Here is a 15,292-nt window from a genome sequence, read left to right as displayed (position 1 = left end):
TCGGGGTATCAACTGTCCCGTTATCACGAATGATGTCTTCGTGATAACAAGAACTGGACACTAATAATTAATGTCCACACGGCAAAACTCGTTGGTGGCACTGCGGCAATGCGGCATCTATCTGTCGGATCGGTGAATTGGACGGTGATTGGACGATGATTTGGCCTCAACTACAACTCTCGCGACAACAAGTAACAATAACAATTACAGCTGCGTTATTTTAACGGTTTTTTTTTCGCCAGCCCAGGATTATTATGGATTTTATTTCTCTCCGTTCTAACTGCCAATCGTATAACTGATGGTCAATTCAGTATTTGACCGAACGACTGCGTAGAGTCCGTGACTCGCATTTCGTGTTGATATAGATCGTTTTCTATTATAATTATTAACTCTGGTCTTGTAATTTTATTGATTTTGTGACAATGTATTTGGAACGACCGGGTAACCAGTCGTAAGACAACTCACCATCTATATTTCTGCTGAAATTTGATTCCATTCGCATCCGCTGACCTTCAAGATGTCTCAATTTGTTGTAAGTATTATGATCTGTGCTCAGTCATTTTTATACGTTATTTCACGATTTGTATACGGGCTGCTTACTGGTTCAGACTAAATACCATTCTATCAACTACCACTGTAATACTGGTATAATTAACTATATAGTTTAATAAACAGATTTGTATAAAATCAGTTCCATTAAAGTTTATTCCTGTTCACTACTGTGAAAGGACGGTATATTCCAATATCAGATGATTTAAACACTCATTAATTCTATAAAGCTTATATTTATATAGCGGAAAGAATGATACTTAGAATGATTTTTTTAATTTATTGTTAATGGAGTATAATTTCCTATTGAATAGTAAGAATTTCCCTAACTATCTACAAAATATTGATATACCTACCTTCAATAGTTAGGTAGGCATGTCACTATAATTCAAGGATTTCAACATTGTTGAAGAAATTGAACAATATACTTTAAGACTAGGATACTGTACTAGAAACCTTTCTTCAAATAAAGACTTCTATTGTTTATTCATATTTTCCGCAAAGCAATAGCACTGACTTGCTGTTATTTATTCATGAAATTTAAAAAGATGTCAGCGCAATATTTGTTTTCTCACAGACACACACACGACATAGATAAAACCAATTCATGTTAAATTGTTTTTTTATACTTTTTGAGTAGGTAGAGTAAAATCACCTAGGTATTCAGTGGTGGTCAAATAATTTTGTCAAGGGAAGGAGCCTGATTTTTAAAATGCACTATTTGATTATTAAAATTATAATTTATGGTTATGAGATCTTAAATATGGAAAAAAAAAAGGTCAAGGGGCATCTTGTATACGAAAAACAATTCTGAGCGAAGACGGTTTGTAAGCCTAGGATACTTTATATTATATTAATATTAATCTAGTAGCCAGTAAGTTAAATTAATATTATTTGTATATTATAATATTTTCATATACTTTAAGGGTTTGAAGTACCCACGAATAATATTTTTAATTTACAACTCAAAACTAAAATTGTTCTTCCTAGTTTCAATATCTAATTTTGTCCAAACTTGAACTTAAATATAACTTAAATAACTATTGAAAATTTAAAAAAAAATGTATGTTTAACTACAAGATAATTTTTCAATTATCAATTTGATAAATGTTGTCAAAATTTGAAATTTAAATGATTATAAAGAAAAATCTTGCCTACGTATGTTTAATATTTCTAAAGTGGTATTGTAACAATGTGTGAGGAGCCTTGTGTTAAATATTTAAGCTTTTTGACTCAACAAATAAAATATTATCCATTGATATTTATGGAAAAAAAACAAAAACAAACTGAAAATGTTCTTAAACAGCTCAAAACAAGAAAATTATAAAATAAACATATGATGTAAATTTAAAATATCTACAGTTTGTTTTTGAATTACAATACAATAAGAAAATCACTCCATAAGAAATCGAGTGAATATCCAATGTTGTAAAAATTTGAACTTTAAAAAATCATAAAAATGTAATTGTAATTTAATTTTCCGGTAGAAATTTTTTTTTTTTATTGTCAAACCTATGAGTAATTTTGTATTCAATTTTAAAATCTTAGATATAAAAAGAAACAATTTTCTGAATTTGTATCTCAAAATAATTTACACATTTTTCTGATTTTCTTTGATTTTTTTGAATTTAAGATGATTATAAAAAAAAAATTGGGGATTTAGTCTCAACTTTTTTATAATTTCCGCTTACAATAACTTACAATGTATTACATTTTCATGTTTTTTGATCAAGTGAAATTTTTTTTATCGACATTAATTTTAAAAAAAAATAATAATGGTCAAAAATTTAAAATATAGATCAACGTAGGTAAGTCAAAATATGTTAAATTTGTATGATTTATATAAAATTTTAATGTAAACATTTCAGTGAAAATTTCATTTATTTACTGTATTTTTATTTAGAATTACCAAAAATTGCAAAATTTGCGAAAAAAAATCCCGTTTTTATTTAATTTTTAATTAAATGTTTAAGTAGGTAACTCATATTAAACTTATTTACAACTATTTATTTAGTTGTACTTAAAGCAACTAATCTGACTGATGATTGTATCGGGTCATTGGTAACAGCAATAATTTTTTTTTACATATTGTCAAGTTGACACAAATTTTTTTGTTGCCAAAATACTGTTCATATTCATCTTAGTTACGAAAACATAAGTGTTGGCCTTAAACAGGTATTGAAGTTTGTAGTAATGAGTTTAAAGTGATTCCCAAATTCCAAAAGTGATCAAGATATTATGTCCCTCTCCATAAAGACTTACTTATCTTTAAGGTTCAGGTTTATAAGTGCAAAATAAGTTGAAATATTATGTGTACTATTATTTTCCAAAAAAAAAATACAACCTTATATTCCTTTTTAATCAAAAATTTAAATATGTAAGTTTTTTTTACATTTTACAAAATATTCCAAGATATGCTTAGGAAACTAAATACTCCCTAATCCCTGAAATATAAAAAAAACTATTTCCTGTATATTCTGTGTTGAATAAATTGTCTACATTTTTTACTGTCTTTAAACTGTACTCACCAAGTCATATGTTAAACTTAAAAATCTGGACCCTACTGATCACTATTATGTTTAGCATATAAAAAGCTATATAACATTAAAGCTTGTTATCTAATCCTAGTCACCAAAATAAATCTAGAATTTAACAGGCTTGTATAATGATTTTTGTCAGGAGTTTAGTATAATAATTAAATAAACTATTTGTAGATAAATTGCATAACTTAATAGTTTTGTACTAAACTTAAATATATTTGAAATTGAATGAATTGGATAAAATTGTCTTAACTATTTAATTGTTTTTAGACTGAATTTTCACCTCCCGTGAAATTTAAATCAAAGCACGAAGATGAAGCAAATACAGTACTTGAGTATTATTTAGTATTATCACCATTTCAAAAGCAGACTCAAGTAGAATTTTCAAACATAAGGATTAAAGAAACAGCCATTAGATTTCTGACAGTTGTTAATTTGCTTGACAAACCTAGACAGGTTAATAATACTGAATACTCCAATTTTTATAATTAATATAATTTAATCAAAATCTTATTGATTGTATTATTCAAATTCAATGTTTACAGTTTATTATACCTTCTTCAAATGATGGTATACACTTTGATGTTTATGAATTCACTTTACAACCAAAGTCACAACGTAAGCTATCAATTGCTTGGCAACCATCTGTATGTGGAAACATGCGAAAATTGATTAAAATAGAACAAGTAGATAACAACAGAAAATATGATTTTGTTATTTTTGGAAATTGTATTGATCCTTTACACAAGAAATTAAGAGTAAGCCAACTATGTGATTTTCTGTACCTATACTATACTCCTGCCCTTTAGAGACTGACCGTAAGCAATGCGCAGCGACTGATGAGTTTTTACGGTCGATCTCTCATAGACGGGAGTATATTGGCATTATCTCAATATTCATTTTTTATTTTATTAACTCAATATTTTATAAGTTTAATCTATAATTAATATTTTTCAGGGTGCTTCTGTGACATTAGCAAAGTCCAAAAATTCTAATTTGGCCAAAAATAAATTTAATGGTGGTCAGAACAAAATAATTTTGAATAAAACCAGATTGGTTAATTCTACATCAGAAAGAGTTGTTTTAGTTGATAATGCAACAAAAATATCTAAACCTATTCAATCAGAAACTTTAGAATCTCCTATGAGACGGCAAACCTATTTAGTTGAAGAAAAAGAAAATATTCCAAATTTGAAAAACAACATGATTGATTATGACACAACCTTCACTAGTTTTGAACACTGTTTTAAACGTTCAGATAAAAATCATCAAAACCCCACATTCAGTAATCACATTAATATCCAAAATACAAATTGTGACATAATGACTGATGATTCATTAGATGAATCACTCAATAAATTAATCAACACTAGTTCTCCATTTAACAACTTTTTTTTAACCCCATTGAAGAATACTGAAAACTTAATTTCTCCATTCAGTACCACGAAAAAATGTATTAGTTTTGATTTAGCTGATAAAAACATGGCTTTTACTTCATTCACTACATCGCCATTTAAGCCGATAGATGCTTCAACTGCAGCTAAGATCTACACTCCTGACAATAGAAAACCAACTAGAATATCTGTAAACCTTTGTGAGAAATTTGAAGAAATACCAAAGAATAAATTAAATGTAGATAGTGCAACTTTTATCAAAAATAGTAGCCCGAAAAAATTTGCATTGCCTCTAAATGTTGAACAATCCTTCAACATATCGCAAAATCATGAATGTACTACCACTTGTACACCCATGCAAGATACAAGTAACTTAACATAATTACTCAATACCTATAAGTTGGAATTAATTATACTAATTTATTATTTTTCATGTTTTAGGGATTATTTCAAGAAATACTAAGCCCAAACGACCATCATTTGTTATTAAAAATTCTCCTTATTATAAATGTAGCCCAAAATCATCAATGATTTCTAAGAATAGATTGAAACAATACAGTAAGTTATTATTATTTATAATATCATTTATAACACTATATTATTACAAAAAATGTATCTACTCATAATTATTTTCTTAGGCATTCTTAGTCCACGGACTAAAAATTTGAGGACTCCAAAATTGGATAAGTGTGATCAATACCTCAAGTGCTTGGCCAATCCAGAACTTGTATTTCACAATAATGCTGAAGATCCGTTTTTAAAAATGTATGTTGAAGCATAAATATAAATATTAATTATGAATATAAATATAGTACATATTTGTATTTTAGGTCTCAATATTATGAAGCTGAATGGTTGGATCGCCAAGAATCTGATATGATTCGATGGTTAAATGCGCTTCTTATGCCTACTGATAAATTGGCAGATGAAGAACAATTAGATGACTTGGAACAAGCAGCGGCGGCTTGGGAAGAGGCATCCAAGACAAGCCATAAAAATAAGCCTATGCAATTTGCTACTCAAAAAGATCTGTTTGTGTCACAAATATACAAGCAGTGTCCACAACAATGGAGTGCGTTGCGGAAAGCAACATCAAATCTTCTTACATCCACAAATGTGGCGACTGTTTTATCTAAATTAACCATATCAATTGAAAAAGATTTCATAACAGTACGAGATGATCGTCAAATACATTTGGATTTAAGTGAGATTTTATTTAAATTAAAAATTGTTTGTTTATGTAAAAATTATAATGTATTTTGTTAGATTTAAAGAAAAAAATTATGGATTTGTTAAAATGTTATAATCCACTGTGGTTACGAATTGGTTTGGAAGCAGTGTATGGTCAAATAATTCACATAAGTTCTGGATCTCATGACTTAGATGGTCTTGGATGGTTTATACGTAAAAATTTGTTTAATAACGATTTCATAAAACAAAAGTTCACCAAAGCTACTGTTCTTCAAGTGAACCTTCCCACATACAATGTAAAGAAAAATATTAAAAATATAATTTATTTTTTATTGAAAAAAAAAAATGTTTTATATTGCAGATTGCCATGAAAAAATTTATCTTGAAAAAAATATTTATGCTTGTATATTTTTTGGACCGTGCTAAAGAACAACAACTTATCAGACATAATCCATGTCTTTTCAAAATAGATTCTCCTTATAAAGTGAGTTTATTAAGGGGACATAACACTGGCATTTGTTATCTTCATCTTACAAGTGTGTAACATAGCAAATTTTCGCCCAGCAGATCATATTTAGCTTCTTTAGCTTAAAAATTTGAGTGAATCAACCTATTATGAAACTTGATGGTAACAATATTATCTGTGTTTGTATGTGGGTTTTTTACGAAGTTTTGAGTGTATAATACTGCGTAAATTAAAAATGGTCGTAACTCACTTAAAAACAGAGTTGTAAAAAACCCACATACAAAAACGGATAATGTTCTTAGCATCAAGTTTCATAATAGGTTGATTCACTTATATTTTTAAGCTAACAAAGCTAAACGTAATTTTCTGAGTGTAAATTTTCTAGTTACCCAATTGCAAAACGGAGGCAACAAATGCCAGTTTTACATACTCTTAATCATGTTTAATGTGAGTGATATACTTCATCACAAAGTAAATATTTTTTTTTTATTTACAGAGTAGCCATGATTTCTTGATGGGATTTTGTGCTGACATGGTAACATCAAATGGAGACATAAATCGTCGGCTACGTAGTATTGACTATAATTTGACCCATAAACAAACCCATTTGGACGAAGTTAATTATGCTGTTAAATCATTAAATGACCTTAGGGATGGCACCAGAATCACTAGAATCGTTGAACTCTTGTTCAAAGGAGAACCACTGTCGCAGAAACTAAGACTTCCCGCTATATCAAAACTGCAGAAAATTCACAATGTAAATTTGGCATTAACAAGGATATCTGAACATATTACGATCGAGGGAAATATAAGTACTCGTGACATTGTGAATGGTCACAGAGAAAAAATGTTATCACTATTCTGGCAATTAATTTATAAGTATTTAACTCCTCGGTACAATAAAGCAGCAAAAACTATTCAACATTGGTGGCGAAACAATAACCTCAAATTAGTTATAATAAAAAGGATTAGAGCTAAGCAAACGTTTAAACGTCACTTGGCTGCTACTAAAATACAAGCTTGTGTCCGTGGTTATTTGACCAGAAAACATTGGCCACATAAACAAGCTGAATTAATTAAAAACCGTGAAAAGTTACATCTAGCATCAACTAAAATCAAACAATACCTACAAGATAAACTTAAACTTTTAACTGAAGACCGAAAACAGTTTATAATTTTAAGAAGAACTGCAGTGTTTGTTCAAAGAAAATTTAGATCCAAAATTGCAATGGAAAGAGATAGACAACAATTTATAAAAACTAAACAATCAGCTTTCCTTATTCAAAAAGTGTATCGCGGTTTTAAAATCAGAAAAAACTGGCCGCAAATAAAAACTGCCCTTATAATAGAAAAAAATAATAGAATTAATGCCATTAACGTTATTAAACGTTCTCTAAGAAAGAACTTACCACCCACTGAAGACAAATTGTATTATGAAAAATTATTGCATTTAACATTAACCATTCAAAGAAGATTTAGGGCAAATAATTTGATGAAAGTACAGAAGAAAGCATTTATTATGTTGAAAAAAAGTGCAATAGTTATACAACAAAGATTTAGAGCAAAACAAGCCATGATAAAACAAAAAAATCACTATTTAAAACTTAAAATGTGTACCCTTAAATTGCAGGCTGTAACTAGAGGTTACATTGTGCGGAAACAATGGTCTGCATTACACACAGAGTTAAAAGCTAATAGAACACATTTAACAAACTGTAGTAATATAATTAAGAGAGCGCTCAGAAGTAATCTTCCATTAACAGAAGACCGCATTCAATTTCTTGATTTAAAAAGATCTGTCATTATTATACAAAACCGATTCCGTGCTTTGAAAGAAATGAAGCTACAAAGACAAAAATATCTACAACTAAAAACTGCAACCCTTAAACTGCAGAGTTTGGCTAGAGGATATATACTAAGAAAACAATGGCCGTCTCTAAGAAATCAGCTGATGGTAAAACGTCAATGTTTGATCAATTGTAGTAATATAATTAAAAGAGTTCTAAGAAATAATCTCTCGTTAACAGAAGACCGCATTCAATTTCTTGATTTAAAGAGATCTGTCATTATTGTACAAAACCGATTCCGTGCTTTGAAAGAAATGAAGCTACAAAGACAAAAATATCTACAACTAAAAACTGCAACCCTTAAACTGCAAAGTTTAGCTAGAGGATATATACTAAGAAAACAATGGCCGTCACTAAGAAATGAGTTGATGGTAAAACGTCAACGTTTGATCAATTGTAGTAATATAATTAAAAAGGTTCTTAGAAAAAATCTTCCAGCTAATAACAACCGTTTAAGATTTCTTGAGATTAAAAGAGCCACAATTCTTATCCAAAGTAGATTCAGAGCTAATAGACAAGTCAAAGAATATCGGATGTTACGTAACAATGTTATTGTTATTCAAAGAAGGTTCAGGGCTAATATGGCTATGAAACAACAAAAATTAATTTATGAAGACACCAGAAGCAAGATTATCAGACTACAAGCATTCTTCAGAGGACATTTAGTTCTCAAAAAATGGCCAGAGACTAAATATGAATTAGAAGCTAATAAGAAACAATTAATTTCTGCTAGTAATACAATAAAAAAGTTCTTGCGCCTTTGCTTGTCGCCCACTCCTGATCGTTTAAGATATATCAAACTGAGACAGTCTGTAATGAACCTCCAGGCAAGATATCGAGCCATTGTTGCGATGAAATCAGCAGAACGAGAATATTTATTATTAAAAAATTGTGTGATCATATTGCAAAGACATTATAGAGCACACAAAGCCATGTTGGTACAAAAACAGCGATATGAGCTTCTGAAGAAGTCCACAATCATATTGCAGACTCATGTTAGAGGATACTTAGCGCGTAGGCGTTGGCCACAGTTAAAAGATAGTTTGGAAGCTAAACATAGACTAGCATTTGAAACTTTAGAGGTAAGTTTTTAATATTTTATAATTTATTTTTAAAACAATTTTCTTTACTGTGTGTAGCATGGTGCAAATTAACGCGGCAGCTCGCATAGTAGCTATTTCTTCAACTAATTGAGTATTTTGTTCTTTTCTGCTTGTCACGCATATCGCATTTTATCTTAAAGAAAAATGTTCCGTTCTTTCCAAACTTGTATAAATGTTGTATACTATAAGATTTAAACATACACAGTGCAAAAGGTTGTTAGTTGGTCATGCGTTCTTATTTGAGTTGAAAATGGAAATGCGAGCTGCCGTTCAGTTACAAATTTGGACCAGAAATGTAATGTTTAATCGTAAACATTTACAGAAAGAGAATCTTGCTGCATCTAGAATACAGGCTATTGTTAGAGGATTTTTGGTAAGAAAGAAATTACCCAAAATCAAGGAAGAATTACACAATCAAAAACTTGTGCGGGCTGCAACTTTGATACAGGTAAATTGTCAATATTACTCATTCAATCTTACAACCAAGTATAGATTGTTAATATGATTGAATTATTTAACAGGCCATGTGGAGAGGTTATATTGTAAGAAAGAGATATCAGTGTAGACGAGAAACAATTAGAATTCCTCAAAAAAGTGCCCTCACATTGGGCAAACGACACAATGATGTGGTTGATGTATTAAACAAGCAAAGAAGAAATGAATATTCATATCGGGAACTTGCCACAGTTTTCTGGAACCTAGGTAGTATATCTTTGCTATATTATAGAAATATACTGTAGACAAGCAAAATTATAGCTAAAATTGAAATTGATTGAATATCAACTATATTGTCAAACTTATGTTCATAATATTGTCTTTATAATACTAAAACCTTAAAAAGATATAAAATATGAGATAACTCAAAACTTTTAATGAATACATTTTCTTAGATATTATGTATATTCTACATAATTTAGTGTATATTACTACATATTATGCAGATTAAGATGGTTATACATTTTTATTTTTGAAAAACTTAAGTTATTTAATTTGAGAGAAAAAATAAGTATTTTTCTTGCTAGGTCTTGTAGAATTTTTTTATGTTTAGAAGTAATTAATTAAAATTTTTTAATTTGTATTGATGATTATTAAATTACTCATGTATAAAACCTTTATTAAAGCTAAGCTAATATAGAGTAATTCAATATTTATTTTACCTTTTACCATATATATTTTACTATTTATCATACCTATGGTTTTTTTATTTCAATGTTTTGTTTTTAGATACATGTACAACCTTATCTAAAGAGCTATGCTTGAAGACGTCAGAAGGTATGATTGTGGACTACATGTTTCACTTTTTGCATTATTCCAACCAGTCACAACCAAGTATCGAAGCAAGGGAGCCTGCAATCCGCGTGCTGACAAATTTACTTAAGTACCATGAAACCTCTTGGCATATCTGGATGGTGAGTCCTTAAATATCCATCAATATTTTTTTATTATAAATAAGGTTGTTTTAATCAGTAATCTCTGATTTTTTATAGTATTTATTTTTATTACACATAAGACTCAACATCCTCCTAAAATTATATTGTTGTAGAGAACCGTTAATGCTGACATGGTGAAAGACCTAATCAAAATGATGAAGACTTGTTGTGGAAAAATCAGCTCAAAAAAATTATACTGTTCAATTGCTACTTGGATTTGGATAGCCCTACAAGACCCAGAAAAAAAACTTGTTAGTATTTCTATTTATATATAATAGAGGCCACTACACCTGCAATCTGCATGCATTTGTTTTATAAACGCATTACATAACAAATTGTATGTTATGAATAATCAATTTAACTCCGTTTTTTTTTTAAATATTTGAATGGATCTTATACTAATAGATGTAACATATTAACATGGTATTAATTCCAGCAGCCACGCGGGCTACGCTGATCAAGGTAGTACATAGTACGGTGTAGATGTGTAGTACATGCGCACAACAACTATGGGGTTCTACAATTATTTTTAATTTTTCCATGCTCTTTTTTTCCTATTTAGGTTTTTTACTGTTTCTATTAAATCTATTAACCATTGTCATAATGGAATAATAATGTATATTATGCTGTATGCATGATTTAAAAATCTATGCATTATACATTTTGTTGTATAGAGAATATTATAACCGTAAATAACAATGTTTTTGTTCACAAGGAATGGAATCACTGGTGTGCTGCTAGAAAAGACCTCACTACCCAGCCACATCCCACCTGGTAGTTCCATCTATTAGTATTGGTCTAGTACTTTATATTAGAGTAGATTGATCTATAATCAAATTATGAGTATTTTATATTAAAGTAGATTGATCTATAATCGAATTTAAATGTAAGAATATCATACATACACAATCAGTTTTAGTAAAAAAATTTAAGCGGGATGAGTTTATGATAATTTTAAATTTATTCTCCATACTATTAGTTTTAAATTTCATAATTTGTCAATTCAGTTCTAATATGAAGAAGATGTTATAGCTCTTTCTGACCCGCAGATAACAAAACAAATTTGTGTTCAGTAGAACCAATTTTGTCTTTTTAGCTTAAGTAAATTGCAGAGTGAATTATCTATATTCTCGCGTTAACTTTTATTTGATATTACAATTTTTATGCGAGTTGCGTAGATAAAATCTTTCAAATTAAAAATGCTCATATCTCGTATTAAAATATACATTTTGTGATAAATCCAGCGTAAGAACATTGATAATTTCTCAACATCAAGTTCAATAATATGTCAACTCACTACAATACTAAATGTCTAAATCTAGCAACATAAAGCTTAAATATTCAGAATCTAAAATTTGCAACTGTTATGCGTTTGTTATATGGGATGGGTGTCTTTCCAAAGAGGCTAAATCAACCTTCAATTAAACGCAAACATTTTTTAAAGTTATCCTATTTATTTATAATTATTACTGACTCACATATTGCTCATTGGATGTGAATATATTTTATTAAAGAATACACAAAACTAACATTAATAATTGTGTCATGACAAAATATTACTATTTCATTAATATTAAATACGTTTAAAATATTCTATTCATTATAAAACACATTTTGTTTATTTTATACACTGTAACGTTAAAAAATACTATTGTAGAAGATTAATTTTAATAATGATAAATTGTTATCTAACTTGATAAACTATTTAACTAGCTCTAGATTATCATATTAATTATTTAAATACTTTTTTTTTAAACATCACAATACTTAAACAATGATTTTTGAATAAACAAATTATGCTCTTTGAAGTATCCTATTCCTAAAATGTTTACTCTAGTCGGAATGAGATCCGTAACCCAGCGGCACCCAGTTTTCGTAGGGCGGCGGTCAGACATATGGTCAGACGCCGTCCCTATTACGGCGACACGTTGGGCGCTGCCACGGAATAAAGCCACACCCATGAGCACAACTTGGCTGCCGGGGTACGATCTCATTACGAATAGAGTATAGAGAAATGTCATCTAAGATAATCATTTTAAAAATGCGTCCTTAATTTTAGATTAAAATAATTGGTTCATTTGTTACAGTACATCAAAAAAATTCCATCCGCCATGGTGGACTTAAAATTCATGATGGATACTTTGAAAAAGAGGTACATAACATCTAAAGTGGACAAAAAAACAATGGTGTTACCTTCGACGCGGCCTACTTGGAGTATTGGCTCTAAATGTCAAAAGTGTTTTGACTCCGACTTCTACGCAACAGCTCAGATTTGCAAACTTTTGAACATTTAAAATAATTATTACATATTTCTTACGTTTTTTCCTTTTATCATAACATTTTATTATTAACTGTTGATTTTTTTTCTTTTTTGTGTATATATAATAATTATTACCATATTTTAGGGATTAAAATACATTATTTTATACTTTTTCATTTATTAATTGATTGATTTATTAAGTTAATGTATTATAAGATTAAAATAATTATAGTTATTTGAATGTTATAAAAACAATATAATGATCCTAAATAACTGAAACACTTTGACATTAAAACTGTTAAAGATTATAGATTTCAATCTATATAAAATTCAATTTTAAATACAATGTTTTTGTGATTTTTTTTAAAATTGTTTTGACTATTTTAATATTAATATCGCCTTTCACTTAAATATTTGAATATTATTTAGATTTATCGATTATTGAGAAAATCAAAATAATATTCAATGATTCATTGGTTTAATACTTTAATGCTTGTTAAAATGTGACGTACCAATTTAAAATTCATACAATGTAATAAATTCTGTAGTATAATTTTTGGTACTATTACTATAACTATAAGTTCATGTAATCATGTACACAAAATGTATTCATGTATGTAATTGAAGATGTGAAAATTAAATTATAACACTTTTAGACCTTAAAAAATACATTATTTATTTTTACGTTAGGTAATTTGATAATTAGAATTATTCATTTTATTTGCAAATTGCAATTATAGTAATTAATAAATAATAAATCATTTAAATTAAAAATTCTTAGGTTTGAGTAGTTTTAAAAAACTTTTACCTGATTTTGCATACATTAATTTCTTAAATTTGTTCTCAGTCATCTTAAACTAAACATTTAAAAAATGTTTAAGTCTGATTTTCCTTAATTTATTTTATCACATGTTGTGAAGATTAAATTGTATACAATCGGTGGCTTCATTGTTTCATAAAAATTCTATAACAAATATTTAAAATGAATAATTATTGATTAATAACTAAATGCTACAGTTGTATTCATTTATTTTTTCAATTCAATGTAAATACAGTTTAAATAATATATTTTTTTTTTAAAGTTAACTTTTCTATAAATAATTAACATTTGTTAATGTATAATTATTAACTATTTATAATTTATGGTAAAAGTACAAATACCGGTTTTGTCGGCTGCTACCAGTAAGCCAAGCGTCTGACGTTAAATTTAGTCAACCTAGCTTTTTACAGCCCTGACATATTTTTTTTAAAAGTTTTTTTTAAAAATTTATGTTTATAAATAATTTTTTGCTCGATCAAAAACTTAAAAATAAATATAAGGTTCCTCATAAGCCGTTATAGTAACAGTTTAAAAATATTAAAATTTCAGTTACAATTTTCTTTATAAGTATTTAAGTTTCCATTATTTTTAATGAAACTATATTTTTATTAGGGAAATAATAATGTTTTTTCGAATTTTTTTTTTTTTTTGTGGTACAAATAATTTAATAATGTATAATACTATAATTTATTTTTGTTTTCATTTTTGATTTCGTTATTAATTTTTTTTCGGTTTTTGGGATTTTTTGTTATTGTTTTTCAGTTATTTTATGTTTTTGTTTTTTTAATTGTTTTCGTTTATTGTTTTTTTCCGTTTAATAACGTTTTTTAAAAACGTTTTCCATCCCTGGGTAAATTTAAAACAATAATAAACAATATAATCTTAGATTCTAAGCAGAGCGAGTTAGTACTTTTGAGAGGTAAAAATTGAAAATTCCTAGTACCTAAATTGTTTAATAATAATTATTGGTGGTGGGGGAGGGGATTATGTATAAATACATAACATGAATAAACGATGTACCTATGTAATACGTCAAGTATTATAATATCGCCAGTAATAATAATTTAGATATTATTTACAATTACAAAAAATTACAATCATTTCACATTCATCTAGGTGACATGTCACCTCCTTGCAACCCCTAATGGACACCTTTGGGCGCATGTACTATTGTACTACGTATACATTTTAATGGTGGATATAAGGTCGACTGTGTGTCTGTATCAGCTCAGGGCCAGATTGTACAGAAGGTTTTAAGGGCACTTGCCTCAGGCAGCAGTCGTTTGGGGGCCAACCAGATGCCAAAATACTGTGAAAAATTTTTTTGCCCTCAATTTAAGAAATTTGTGTAAAAAAATATTAACTTCAAAAAAAAAGTATTGATTTGTATTTATATTATTCGTGCTGCAAACCAAGCACGGATTAAGGGGGGCAGGAGGGGCAATGGCCCCCGGGCCTCGATACTTAGAATTTATTTAGGGGCCTCTAATTTGTCCATTACTTTTTTCGTTATAGGCTATGTACACTAAATAAATCACCTAAAAAAATCGATGATTATTTAGCTAGGAAAAAAGCTTGTAAATTATAACTTATAAATAAAGTGATACATTATTATTCATTATTTATTGCTATATACCTAATATCTATATATTATATTTATTATATCAGGTACCTAATATTGAATAATATACA

The 15,292-nt window shown here is 28.4% G+C and overlaps 1 protein-coding gene across 2 annotated transcripts; it reads left to right on the top strand.

Moving 5' to 3' along the window:
• The first annotated feature begins 109 nt into the window (after positions 1 to 109).
• On the top strand, positions 110 to 12,904 carry LOC100167154 (protein abnormal spindle). Of its 2 annotated transcripts, none has more exons than XM_029486809.1 (15): positions 110 to 532; positions 3,360 to 3,545; positions 3,635 to 3,847; positions 4,047 to 4,851; positions 4,925 to 5,041; positions 5,122 to 5,248; positions 5,314 to 5,687; positions 5,750 to 5,970; positions 6,036 to 6,158; positions 6,637 to 9,069; positions 9,296 to 9,538; positions 9,612 to 9,792; positions 10,315 to 10,499; positions 10,634 to 10,771; positions 12,608 to 12,904. In XM_029486809.1, exons 1-15 carry the CDS (start codon positions 518 to 520, stop codon positions 12,812 to 12,814), a joined length of 5,568 nt encoding a protein of 1,855 aa, XP_029342669.1. In that variant the 5' UTR covers positions 110 to 517; the 3' UTR covers positions 12,815 to 12,904. The 2 variants fall into 2 exon arrangements, with proteins under 2 accessions (XP_029342669.1, XP_008182570.1); XM_008184348.3 differs by having other exon boundaries at positions 9,413 to 9,538; positions 12,608 to 12,903.
• The last annotated feature ends 2,388 nt before the right edge of the window (positions 12,905 to 15,292 follow it).

Source organism: Acyrthosiphon pisum, chromosome X (genome assembly GCF_005508785.2).
Source record: "Acyrthosiphon pisum isolate AL4f chromosome X, pea_aphid_22Mar2018_4r6ur, whole genome shotgun sequence".
Classification (NCBI taxonomy): Eukaryota; Metazoa; Arthropoda; class Insecta; order Hemiptera; family Aphididae; genus Acyrthosiphon; species Acyrthosiphon pisum.
This window is presented reverse-complemented; position numbering and strand designations above follow the sequence as displayed.

What these genes read in the sequence shown, in the direction of transcription:
- LOC100167154 (XM_029486809.1), top strand. An exon ending in GGGCTGCAACTTTGATACAG is followed by an intron (nt 9,539 to 9,611) that starts GTAAATTGTCAA and finishes ATTATTTAACAG; the next exon opens with GCCATGTGGAGAGGTTATAT. An exon ending in CACAGTTTTCTGGAACCTAG is followed by an intron (nt 9,793 to 10,314) that starts GTAGTATATCTT and finishes TTTTGTTTTTAG; the next exon opens with ATACATGTACAACCTTATCT.